Genomic DNA, 14,558 nt, shown 5'->3' with positions numbered 1-14,558 from the left:
TAGAGGAAAATGAGAACAGTGTTGCAAGTGACTGACCTCAATAGGGCAACTACTACGTAACAGTGTTGTAAGTGGATGACCTGACTATGTGCTACTGCAAGTAGGTAGGTGAAATGAATTTGATAGGGAAAAAGGGGTTTGATAGTGACAAACAAAGCAGAGATATACATTCACATACATACATACATACACACACACATGCACAAAATACTGCAAACGTCCTGTGTTAGCTTAGAATGTAAGAGGAGATGAAATCGCACATGATAGTCTATCATGTACAACACAAAAATTACTATTCATAACATCAACTATACCAGTCAACGCCTCTTAAGCACACTATCCAAATCACTTTGGTTTAGTGTATACTTTAAATATCACAAGGACGAACAGGCATGATGTGTTTAGAATTAATTGTACCAAGCAATACATATATTTTATAGCACACCTTGACATGCCTCAGACAATAGAGAGACATACTCATGCATGTTACAGCAATTGATGATACAGATAGATAAACTTATTGTCTAAACTGATCTTGGCTAAAACTAGTTCTGAATTAAAATTACAAAATGCATGTATCTGTATATTTTGTTATGCATTCACATGCAGTAATCTGCATGTGTGTGTAAGTAAGCACATGTATGTAAACAAGTCCATGTAAAGGTGAGGGAGAGGTTAATAAGGACACAATCCTAAGCCCGATGTCAAGGACAGGTGACAAAGCTAATAGAAATGCAATACAGTAGTGTGACAAAATCTTGCCTGTACAGTTTGGCAGGGAAGACCCACTGGGAATATTGCTCCTCAGGTTTACAGTGTTGGTCACAATAACACACTTTATAAAAGTGTACCTGAAGAATACAATTCTTCAGTGTTACAATCAGGTTCACCTCAAATGCAAGTTAAATGCCTTTCTCAGGGACACAGAAACAGCCGACCTGTATCAGTCGGGGTAGGTACTGAATCCTCGACCAATTCGGTACAAGTTTTTGATACACTACCATCTGAGTTTTCAGTGTTTTCAGATCAAAACAGGGCTAGAAAAAAAGAGTTCTTAGATTGCTAACAAGCTCATCCAATCTGATGCAAGATCACATTTTGTTCATGGGTCCCACTCATTATTGATTTCACCCAATATATAAATAAATGAGTTCATATTCCAAGTTAAGTCAAAATTCTTACAAATTACTATAGTTCTTTATTATAACACTTCAGATCATCAATGTAGAAACGAACAAGAATAAGAGTTCCATAAAACAGCAAGAAACATAATATGGATTTCCCAATACAACACCTGACTTGCTAATATTTTAAATTGAAATTTTTTTTTAATTCAAATGAATCATAACCTGAAACATCCACTATAGTCATCCCAGAAGCTGAGGCAATGCAAGCATGTCAACAATTATTGATTAATATTTTTTGTGCATGTTAGAAAATCAACATGCTGAAAATAAGTAAACACTGTAGTTCACCGAGAGATAAGGAAGAAGGAATTACTATAGTAATAGACATAAAGGAAGATGTGTAGATACTCTGCATTGGCTAAGTTTAATTCAATGTCAGAATTTGATGTGAATGTGTCTTATACAATCTACAAAAATATAAACAAAGGACAAACATTTGTATATGAATTATGTTTATTCAAAACACAAACAAATAGCAATGTGAACAATTTCAGATTTGAATTGGTCCAATTTATCAGGCACCAGTTGAACTTAACATCCTGCATTTCAGTATTCAAACAGAGGTTTTGAAAGTATTGGCTTTGGTTAAACAAGTTTAGATTTGAGGAATGCTGAGAAAAACCCAAACTTTGCTGTTTACAACTTGTAACCTTAGAAATATTTGTCATTCTTTCCAATACATCTGCCAAAACATAAACTATTGTCATAAGTGACAACCAAAAGATGACGAAAAATGTCAGTTAGAGGAGAAATGTTTAGAAATTTAGTAAAACCAAGGCCATGTATACATTTTCCCAGATGTAATTTTCTGAGTGATTAATAAAGAAAGACATAGGAAGCTGCTACACTGGAAATTGACATCATTTAATTTAGACATCAGATGAACATTCAAAGTGGCTGTTGTTGGTGCTGTTATGATCTATGTGAAGAAATTACAGAACCTGAATCAAATTGACTGACAATTCCTAATAATCTCAACTATGATTGTGTTTAAAAGGTCTTGGGATTTGTTATATAATCGCAAAATATAATCTCCCCATGAAGTCAAGTTAAAAGTTAAATTTCAAAATTATCATGATTTGGACATATGCAGGTGTTACAGGATCTTTTAATGTGAAAAAACAGACTTTTTGCAAAGCTCACATAAATCATACTAAAGTTTCTAATTATTTAGGAAACAAGCCAGTCATGCTTCATTTCGAATTACTCAGTGGGGGCTTAAGTAAGATTATTATTATCCTTTGATATGCTAACTAATGCTACCAATAGAATGCTTTCAACAATTAGGGAAAAAGAACATTGTATCCCTTGTTTACCTATTCTGTTTTTACTGACACAATCTTTATGCCATAAAAATAACATTATCTTCAGGCAAAACACATTAAATATTTGCCTATTCAAATATTTGATTACTGATTCTGTTTATTCTTTTGTTATCAACAAAGACTTGTTTTACACGAGTCTCATCCTTTTTAAAATCTGATTTCAATGAATTTGAAAAAGAAAAAAAAAGACGTTTTGAGTGGTTAGGGCACAGTTATTGACATTGAATGTAATAGATCATTATGACTAAATATATCAGTAATTAGAACAAGTGTAACAATATGTATCTATCACTATTGTAGTGACAATTTAACGGAATAAATCTACAAAGAGCAAAATTAGAAAAGCAGCAATTTTTATTAAATTTCACTTGAAAAGTTACAAAGAGTAGCAAATATTCACACTTATCAAACAATGCATAATCTTTTTTATCCATCATGAATCAAGAAAAGTTTGTTCCTGCAAAATTCACCAGGGAAACATTTACACTTAAGAAACAATGTAACTACATTTATTACATCATAAACCATGCACAGTCCATCATAAATTCCCTGGCAAATATTTACAATTAGCAACCATTGTGTAAAGGTTGTTATTACAGTTTGGTCTTCTGAGTTCTAAAGCAAACATTTTCACTAAGTGAAGAATATATAAATGTCTTTATTACATGATGAATCATGCATAGTTAGTTTCTCCAAAATTCACTGGCAAACATTACAGTGTATCCCTCTCCAGGTCACTAGCATACATTTACTGGTATATTTAGAATAGAATACACTTTGATAACATAATCCTATTTATATGGCTAGTGGATAATTAAGTCCTCACAATTCAGAGTTTGAGTACACTTTGATATCATCCTGTACATCTATCTCACTGCTGTAGTTTTATGACTACTATCATGAACATTTGAGTTTGAGTACACTTAAATAACATCATGTATATCTCAATGCTGTTTCAAAAGTCTTCAAAATCTAGAACTCTTTGATGCCAGCCTGTATATAATCCACTTTATCCTTACAGTTTCAATCATCACAATATAGAACTAATACCTAAGCATTTACAAAAGTTAGGCCATGACCTGATATAGATCTGATGTCCATGGATGACAAGTATAACAAGGGAAGATAAGACATTTATCAGTGTTATAACATCTAGGCCGTGTCCTGATGCATATATCTGTCAATAGATGGCATGTATAATCAGGGTCTTCCAACATTTATTGACCACTGTCACTGTGCAAACAAAATGACTGATGAAGCAAGGAACCTAGAAACATTAGCATGCCCAAAACTTAAGTCAATTCAAAATTCTGATCTTTAATTGCTTCGTAATTTGAGGTCAGCCATTTCAGATACCAACAGACCGTGATTCTTATTGTACACTAAGAATTACATACAATCCATTTTAATTTCACTATGACTATTACAATTGCTTCTTTCATCTTCCAATTTGTGAACTGTGGAATTTAAACCATGTGATATAAAATGAAAAAAGGATACAAAATATATCATAGTAAAGGTTATACAAAAGATTGAATAAAATATCAAATATATATATATATATATATATATATATATATATATATATATATATATATATGACTATCATACATAAGGTTATGCAAGCTACACCAAAAAAAACATTAATATATGTTGTACAGACACAAAATGCTGAGAAGGTAAATAAGACAACATTACCCCCAAAAAAGTAAAAAGTAATCATTATAGTATTAATTTTATGTAACAAGTACCTTGAAGGTTATAAATCAGATTCTTTTCCTGATAAAGTGAAGGAGTGTTTAAGAAAATGAAATAGTGTATATACAAACCTGATTACAAAACATAACATAATTCTATCATCTTGAAGTATTCACAATCAATCGGAATTCAAAAACAGATGATGAATGTGAACAATACAATGAACATAAACTTTGAAAAATATATTAAACATCTTTAGAAAAGAACACAAATATTTTGTAACCCATTAGTCAACTGATAATTCAAGACTGATTCAATTGCTAACTTTCATGTCTGAATTATGTATAGTTCAACAGATATGATTATATATCAGACCTTTGACTGTAACAAAAAATAGGACCAAACCAACTGTAATGTATCTATATGCATCTAGTGTTTATGCTCAATGATCTGTCCAAATAGCGTTTAAATATAACAAATGTATCCGTGTAGTTGTGTGTATCTAGTGTGCATAATCAATGATCTATCCAAATAACCTTTAAATATAACAATTGTACCTGCATAGTTGTGTGTATCTAGTGTGCATACTCAATGATCTGTCCAAATAACCTTTAATATAACAATTTGATCTGTGTAGTTCTAGTGTGCATACTCAAACCATCTGTCCATATTATCTTTAATATTACAACTGGTTCTGTGTGGTTGTGTGTACCTATTATTCATACTCAATCACCTGTCTATCTGACCTTTAATTATAGCAAATAATATGAAATAGATAGCTGTATACATCTAGTGTGCATGCTCAATGTCAGTAAGACATTCTGTAAAACCATGCAGTCAAGATGCATGCATACCAACACTACTTTGGAAGTGGACTAAACAGAAAGGTAATTATTGTTGCCAACAAACAGTTAGCATACAGAAAAGAGTCAAACTGCTCTCAAAATTGATTGATGATCACGTACAATACATATACAAAGAAACAAACTAACTTTTCTGCTCAAAAAACAATCCAACTGCTCACCAGGCTAACCTACACCCAATGAGCATACATAAGTACAGAAATCAAATACACTCCTCTCCAGGCTGACCTATAGCCAATAATCATACATAAGTACAGAAATCAAACTGCTCTCCAGACTGACCCATGGCCAATGAGCATACATATGTACAGATATCAAGCAGCTCTCCAGACTGACCCACAGCCAATGAGCATATATATGTAAAGATATCAAGCTGCCTCCATACTGATCCACAGCCAATGAGCAAACATATGTAGAGATATCAAACTGCTCTCCAAACTGATAAACAGCCAATGAGCATACATATGTACAGCAATCCAACTGCTCTAAAGGCTGACCCACGGTCAATAAGCATACAAATGTATATAAATCAAATCGCTCTCCAGGTTGATGCACATCCAATGAGCATAGATATTTACATAACATAATCAAACTGATCTCCAGATTAACCTAAAACCAATTAGCATACGTATGTACAGAAAGCAATCCAACTGTACCTTTCAGAAAAGAATCAAACTGATCTCCATATTAAAATTAGCATACGTATATATAGTAAACAAGCTGCTCTTGAGCTCAGAACATTTTGTGTTAGTAAGAAGGTCCTAAATTGCACATTACCATGTGTAACATCAGATTTAACATTCCAACAACCAATGTGTGGGAAAGTTTTGTTTATGCCATCATTTGAACCAAATGACTGTACTTGATAAAGAAGTCGCATATTTAAAATTACAATGACTTGTTTCCTTCTTTCAATTTTTGAACAGTAGGTCAAAATTTATATTTTCATCCAAAAAGATTCATCACTGAGGATATAATTTATTTCCTTTTTATTGGGAAAAGCCAACAGAAAAAACTTGTCCATTGACAAGATGTTATGTCAGTCATATACAACATTGTGTTCTCATGAAAAATCTTTCATACATCATTTGCTACAACTAAGATTGACCTCAGTCTTTAAGATGCAGTGATTTTAAGGGCAGACATCTCGAGTTTATTATCTTGTCAGTCAATCTCTATATTCTCATGAAATTTTAAATCACCTGGAGTCAATTCTAGGGCGGTCAGGATATGTTCAATTGGTGTGACAACACATCGATGATCGAATCTTGCATCCATTACTCCAGTAATTAATCCTATCAATGTTAGTTTATTTTCATCATCAACTGTAAATACTCCTGCACCAGAGTCACCTGGTGCAGCAAATTGGTTTCTCGCAATTCCATCAACAAGATATTGACCTTTCATGATGAAGTTTCCGTTATATTTTTCATAGCGCAGATAAGGATCATCGATCTTCACCATTGTGCCTTCTAGAACCATTACTCCCCTGCTGAGACCTGTGGTTCTTCCATATTTGATGACCATTTTCCCCCTTGCTTTCCTTGATTCTCGCTGACAACCAATGTCACCACCAACATAATGAAGCTTTGTTTCTGGGGTGAATCCTAAAAGCAAACAACATAGCATAAATATTTTAAAAAAACGATTCAATTTTATAGAAGATTTTCTCACTAAAGTATGAGAAAGAGATGACAGTGATAAACAAGATTCACAAGTGGGCCTCAAATAACTCATATGAGTGACACCCACATAATTCAAGAGATGCCAACCAACTAGTCTTGGATTAGTTGGATGCTTTTTGTAAAAGTTCTTCATATTCTTTTAACTGCTGGGTTCCCTTAATTTTTTAAACAAAATATTCCAGGTCTTTTCCAAGTATGTTTATTGGATGAAATTGATTTATTTAAGGTTCAGTTATGATCTTTACTGAATGGAATCAACAACATTTTGGCACTGAAAACATGCATATTTAAAGTGAAAATTGTATTTTGCAACTCCAACTCATAACATCCAAGTTCCAACCTGACTCTGATATCTGATCATGCATTAAAACAAAGAATGTGTCATTATAGACAATTAAAGCTGCAACAAAACATATAATTGTTAAATTACATTTTATTAAATTGCACAGAATAATGCTTCCTTGTAATATTCCGCTTAACTGTATACTGTTGGATGAATAACTAACAAGGAATGAACAACTGGAGGAGTTAATTTCCTTTCAATTTTATCACCCAAAACAAAATTAGAATAATTTGTCATCAATCGAGAAAACTAGAAAAGATTTATTTTCTGAAAGCAAAACATGTCTCCACAATTAATGTAGATTTGTGACTCAAGTACTTCAACTAAAAAATTAATTAAAAAAAATGTGTTTGTAAAAATAAGCAGGCCAGATAAGTAAAAAGACAACAAAAATGCAAAAATGTTTAAAAAACAACATGAAAAATGAACTACATTTATCATTATATACTTTTAGCTACAAGTATATTGTACTAACATTAATTTCATCAAAGCAGCCTAAAAAGTTTTAAAATGTGTAAAGCAAATGAGAAAATTTATGTTGCTGTGCTGGGTTTGAATGCCATTGTTCAGCACGCAATAGGCTATACATGGTGGTCAGTATAAATGGTGGAGAAGACCCTGAGAAAATTCCAGGAAGAACCATCAACCCTGGGGAACCTCCTGGCAAATTTTCTCACAAACCCACGTTTGCTGAGCCTGAAACTCGAACACATGCAGACAGAGTGAGATGGCAGTGATTCATAAAGGTGAGTGCTTTAGACCACTCGGCCACCCTGAATAATTTATGTGATCATGGTCATGCCTTTTTGTGGAAAAAAGTCCACAAAGTTTAATACTAATTAGAAACTGCAAACAGTTGCAACAATGGCTCAAAACTGTAATCAAGTCATTTACAATGTAATACAATGGTTGCCAAATTTATCCACCAGAGGTTATGTTTGCTTAATTGTGCTTATAATGTTTTCTTCAAAACTGTCAAGAACATGTTTCACTTTAACACGCACACAAACACACACACACACACACACACTGTAACAACAGTCCTTCAAAGGGACTGATATTCTGCTATCAAAACAAATTTCCAGGAATTAAGATGAGACTGTTCATTCTTTATAACTGTTCAATATTGAAACTGTCTCTCATTTTCTTGAGTAGAAGGATTTTCAAATAAGTCACGGTGGTGGCCATATTGGATGTAAATTGACACCGTTTTCATTTAAGACAAAATAGGTACCATTATACTTCTGATGAAAACGCAATGGCAAAACTTCAACATACTGATTGTGGCAGCCATTTGATGAAAACCCTATGTTAATATCAACACCAATTCTGAAGTTAAAATAGATGTCTGAGAGGGTCAGATCATTTTCACTCTGGACCAAAAAGACATAAAGTCTTTTGGTGAAAGCACCTTGTCAATAAAAAATTTCATTTAAAATGTGCAGAGACAAGAAAATTTTCAAGCTGGTTGAAATGGTAACCATACCATATTTACTGTATATATTGGGACACGATAAAATAACATTTTTTTTTCCTATACCAGAACTTATGATGAAACTTTTTTCACCTAAGTCATATGTCCCAAGACTTAAGAAATGAAATAAATTTGTATTGCATTCGTACTCCCTCCAATGCAATAAAATAGATAAACACAACACTTATTTGATAATAAAAAGAAACCAACCATGGATTGTTATCATGTATTCCTTTTTTCAACATGAGCATTAAAGAATAAAATATATTAACGAAATCCGTATTTGTGTAGTGTAGGCTTCCATATTGTAGCGTGTATCGCTTATGTCCGATAACACACGCCACATTCTTCAATGACATGATTATTGAGAAACAAATTGTGTTTGGTTTTACTCAAAGGTTTGAATATGCTATCACACTGAAAACTAGATCCAACATAATAGCAAGGAGCTAGGTGCTCAGAATTAAAACGTTAGTGTTAGGACTGGTCTGCTGTTGTCAGGATAATGTGACTGGGTGGGACATGATGTTACATATATGTGGCATGATGCCCCATCGCTAGACATCACTATAAAATGTCACACTGCAGACATCATAGCAATATGACTGACATATTTTAAAGCTATATCAAAAATAAATAAAAAACCCACCCACCCACACACATAGAGCAATAATTTAATTTTGTTATGGCCACTATGACAGACATATTGGATGTCTCACTGGCACCATTTTCATTAAAGGCCTGCTAGACAGCATAAGATTGTACTCTACAGTTTTGTATTTTGAATAGTGTTTAGTATCTAATAAAACCAATTTTACCTAGTAAAACATGTTTCTTTGAGAATATTTACCCAGCCATAATAAATTTGGTGCACTAGCACTACCACACAAATCCAGCCCTCCCATATACATTTAGCTAAAGGGAGCTCAGTGTATCCCCCAGGGGTGTAAAAATGAGGGTAAAAAGAAAACCTTGGTGGCAGAACTGGGGGTCAAATTAAAAATGTAGGGGTCAAACATGTACTGACAAAATTTTCATCTGACTTGTACTTTTTCAGCTTGAAATAGGATATTGCAACTTGCACAACATACTCTCTCTCTCTCTCTAAACATACCAATAAACTAACAAACAAATGCATTGTCCATTCAAAGAATAATTTTATTAGTTCATTTTTCTTTTAAAGTCGTACTGTCATTATCTTTTTGAAGCAATATTATAGACCAACACATTACATACAAGCCAATACAAAAAGCCTAATAAATCTTTTAACCAAATGGCAGTTAGTTTACTGCCTGTCATAAAATGTATACTATCATCGATTTCATTGTACTTCATCCTATAACAAATTTATCCAAAAATCATGGAGGCTAATGATTCATTTTGTTTCTAATAAGTTACACTTGAATTTTAAGATCTTTCGTTTATTGTTGCAAAGTTAAAAACCAACAAAATCTGCATTAATCCCCTGACTGTGTAATCCAAATAAATGCATTTGTTTCAGCAAGTTTACTGATTTCTTTGTTGCGAAAGAATGTCTTGGGTTATAATGTGTTCTCCAGATATCTTTTGGCGAACAAGGGCAGATTTTTTAAAATTCTTAAACCCAGTCACGAAAGGATTATTCACTTTTGCACTCTATGCAAGCACGTGAAAAGTCACACCGGTAATCTTAATGGATGTGCCGTATTCCAGTCAAGGGAATTATTTTCTCCATTTTTCATTAAAGTTAGATCCACAGTTACTCTTTTAAGTTCTGCTTCTTTCACTTTCTTTGCTAATGATTCTTAGTGCACGACGTTTTAATCTGGAGATTACATTCTAATGCAACAAGCATTAGGTTAAACATCGAGATGACGGCTTTTTGCACTTAATGGAAATCACGTGAGAGCTCGCGAGATTAGGGGAAGCTACTCCATCATAACATTGCCTATGCTAGTTTGGTTCCTTATTTCGTATGTTCCTGCGTTGCACTCCGCTATACGAATAGAGGAGCGCAACACAGGGAGTAAACAGAGCGGGGAACCAGTCAATGCCTATGCTCGTCCAATGCATTTGATATTAAATAAATCCTGATCGCATTATGCGAATCCTCTGCGTCAAAAAAAAAAAATGCACGGCAACAAAATGTGTGCATCAATTTTCTCCAGCGTGCGTCCCTGATGCACAAATGTGCATAAAAAGAAACACTGTGAGCTAAAAGTTGTCTGCCAATAATTGCTGGTCTGGCAGAGTGATATCCCCTTACTTATAAGACCTGGCACCAGTGTGTAAAGATATGTTATTACTGGAGCTGAAGGTATGCTCCCTATGGATGTAACTCCGGCGAGGCTGGGAGGGTGTATGTGTATTATAATTGGGCTAGTATTTTTGAAGAACCGTATTTTACTAGGAAAATTTGGTTTCTTATCATAATACCTAAGGAGAATATATAAGAGGTTAAGGGAGGTATATCTCTGTACTCTGTAGATATCATCTCCGGTCCCCTAAGGCACTGAGACAGCTTCTAGGTAACCCAAATGGAGGGGACTCCATCTGTCAGGGAGCAGCTTCAAAAGTGAAAAACTCCCCCCACCCCCCAAAACAAGCAGAATTTGTGAAACCGTGCCTTAAGAAGTTGTCAACCAGTCTGGAAGGGTGACCTGTTGCACTGCAGAATTAGGTCCTACCAGATCATACTGGGCCCTCTGGGATGACAGATTTCAGAGATAAAAGCTAGAGAATGTGGACTCTGATCTCAATCCCACAGCCAGAAAGATGCCGGTTAGCAAACAGTTCCAGTATGATGCTAGGTACGTGGTAATTGCTTGAATCTCGGGAGCCAAAGTGCATATAAAGTTCATGGAACTGGGGTTATTTCCTATACACTGAGCGAATATTCCCCTTATTCCAGAACGTGACTGTTTGCTCTGATAGTCCTGTCCTTTTATGACAAGAAGCAAGAGGCGTGATCTCCATCAATGCAACGGCTCTGTTCATATTAAGGTATCAACTGAAAGCCTGGAATGAGTCTTGTATGTGGCCTTTAGTTGATGTGTCCAGATGAGACAGGATTCGTGACAAAATGTTTTTATCTGTGGAAGGATGCCGTCAAGAATAAGACTACCTCGTGTTTTCGGAACTTGCATGTAATTCAGGTGTGCTGGTAAGGCATGATTTCTCGAATTCTGCCTGCAGTTGCTAATGACATGAGGAAGCAGATCTTGTAGGAAAAGGAGCGCCAGAGATGCCACTGAAACTGGTTCAAAGGGTGTCGTATCCAGCCATGTTAATACCAACGACAGGTTCTGCTTTGGGCATCGGGTTAACGTTTTTGGCCGCGTATACACAAAGTTGGTCAGAACGTTGGATAAGTCCTGGATTTGTCCAATATCCTCTCTTCAATGACGACGAAAGGTGTCAGTGATCATGGATAATTACCCTTTGATCGTGCCAGGCACTAGCTTGCTCTCTTTGAAGAGCCAGAGGAGGAATTTAGCTATCTGTAGTATCAATGCCTGGAGAGGCAAGATATGTTTATTGGAGCACCACTGGGTGAGACTGCGCCATTCTACTTCATATGCTTTCAGAGCAGAGGGCCATCACACCTCAGCGATAATCTCCACAACTGGTTGCAAAAATTGGCTAAGTCTGATGGGTCTGTTTGAGAGCATACAGACATGCAGGTTCAGAGCTCCGGACAAGAATGAAACAACTGATGCTGTGGTTGTTTGAGTAGATGAAGGAAAACCAGAATTTTCGGCAGGGTTTCTGATGCAAGATTGATGAGGTTGCTGATCCACAACTCCTCTCATCGAAGTGGTGTGATGAAAATGAGGCGACAGACTGATTCCCTTGCTTTCTGTCTCACTTTTGCAATCAGAGGTGTTGAAGGGTTGGTGTATGCATTTAGGTTGGTCCAATCCAATGATAGGGTGGCAACTGCCCAAACTGCTATGTCCAGGATGGGATAGACAAAGGACGGGATTTGTTGCAATCTATATTGTCACAAACAGGCCCACCAACAGTTGGTCTCATCGGGTACAAATCTGAATGAGAACTGATGGATGGTAAGACCATTCCTTTTGTACTAGTTTATTGTTCCATGACAAAATGTTGGTCAGTGTGTTGTGATTTTCTGTTATATAGCGAATACGTATGTAGCTCTGTTGATGACAACACCACTTCAGAAAGTCCCACGCCATTACGCAAAGGTCTGGAGACTGGGGTGCTCCTTGTTGTTGGAGATAAATCACCATTGTAGACTGCATTCCTCCATTTTGTTTGAGATAAGTCATCACAGTACGTCTTTGTTGATGACATCACCAATTCGTAAACTCCCACACAATGATGCGGTCAGAGGACTGGTGTGCTCCTTGTTGTTGGAGATAAATCACCACTGTAGGATTGGGTTCCTCCTTGTTTATAAAGATAGGTCACCATTGTAGAGTTGTCAGAATGAGAACTCCCTTGCCATCTAAATATTCCTGCCCCAATAAAAGGCCGTCCTCTCCAGAATTACTAATATGAAGATCTCATTCATGGAGATAGCATGCACCGCTGGCTTCCTAAAAGGATGGTAGTGGTCGGGCTCACCAGCCTTCTGTGCTTGCATTGGTACATATGGTAATCTTGAGTGGGTGGATGCGTAGGTGCATACCAGCCGTGTGCCAAGTTAGGTTGCTTCCGATTCCACAGATGGTGCTTCAGTGGTACCAGATGGTGAGAGGATGGTACAGTAGGCAAACGTAATACAGTAAAAGGTTACCTAGGATCATGATGTTCACTGCCATATTGAACAATCTCATGCGGATATAATTTCCTCGAAAGTGATGTGCTACCACGAGTCATTTCAATGCCAGAACATGAGGCAGACAAAATGTGGTGCCTGTGTATTGAACTCTATACCTAGGTGAATGAATCGTTGAGATGTTACTAGGTCGGATTTTCCCTTGTTTATGAGAAGTCTGGATTGGTAACAAGGGCCATCATGTCCTGTTAGAGCTAACTTGCTGATGTTGCTTCATGATGTTGTCCTGGTAACTTGATGTTGCTACCATGCCCATTAATCGATTTGAGAAATAAGGGAAGGGTTTGGCATTGAGCCCCAATAGGAGTTCCCTGAATTGAGATATGATGTTGGCGAATCGCAGGAATGTCCTGGGAGTCTTATGAATAGAGATATGAAGGTATGTGTCATCTAAACTCAAAGTGATGGCAACGTCTCCCTCATGAATAGTGTTCAAAATGCACGGTGGTGTTTCCATTGGGAGCAAAGGGGCGTGGATAAATGGAGGGTGTTTCGGCCGATGACCAGACGTAGAGTATCGTTTGCAATTGGGACCCCCCAAAAATGTGCGGAACTAATGATAGAACCCTCTTAGTGCAATATCCAAATGGTATACGACAAGACTACTTTCGACTGGTGTTGCTTCGATAGGATGGATTTCACAGGTTTTTGTCCTATGAGTGGCCCTTGGTTCTTGTTGTTGATTTCCCGTACTATCCCTGTATCGACGCTGTGGTTGTGAAGGGAGGGAAATGTGTCTCCTTGATGGCATGTTTGCGTACTTCATCCATCAGGACATTAAACAGATGGTTATAGGATTAAGACTGTTCTTAGCTTGGCTGTAAAGTGGTCCCTCAGGTGAATGTAGGCAGAGGGCACTGAGTTGCTTTCTGCCAATTGAACTGGTAGCTGTGGTTATCGCACTGGCCAAACTATGTTGAGCGGCTCCACTCAGTACTCGGCCGTTCCCGAGACTGACACCCATGCATTCCGTGAGTGACTTAGTCCATAATATTGATGTTTGGTCCTTCGTGGTCCCTAGTATATGGCCTAGGCCGGTTGCAACATAAATAGGTCATCAGTGTGAGGAGGATATCGTTATGATCATTAGATGGGACGGGTTATGGTATATTTGATCCATGTAACCTGTCCGTATGTCTAAATGAGACGGAACTTGACTCTTTGTTAGCTCTGTCCCATGGGCCTTGAGTGGCCGAG

The 14,558-nt window shown here is 36.4% G+C and overlaps 1 protein-coding gene across 4 annotated transcripts in view; it reads right to left on the bottom strand.

The window, feature by feature from the left end:
* Nucleotides 1-1,622: 1,622 nt before the first annotated feature.
* LOC149771134 (uncharacterized) overlaps nt 1,623-14,558 on the bottom strand; it is a 106,548-nt gene continuing 93,612 nt past the window's right edge. For all 4 annotated transcript variants that reach the window (XM_089948844.1, XM_089948846.1, XM_089948847.1 and 1 more), the window contains one exon: nt 1,623-6,680. In XM_089948844.1, coding sequence (XP_089804970.1) covers nt 6,238-6,680 — 443 coding nt within the window. In that variant the 3' untranslated portion in view covers nt 1,623-6,237. The remainder of the gene's footprint in view (nt 6,681-14,558) is intronic.

This window comes from Sinohyriopsis cumingii, unplaced genomic scaffold, assembly GCF_028554795.1.
Source record: "Sinohyriopsis cumingii isolate HCF-2022 unplaced genomic scaffold, ASM2855479v2 utg002115l, whole genome shotgun sequence".
Taxonomy (NCBI): Eukaryota; Metazoa; Mollusca; class Bivalvia; order Unionida; family Unionidae; genus Sinohyriopsis; species Sinohyriopsis cumingii.
The sequence above is the reverse complement of the archived record's forward strand: the minus strand, read 5'-3'. Positions and strand labels throughout refer to the sequence as shown.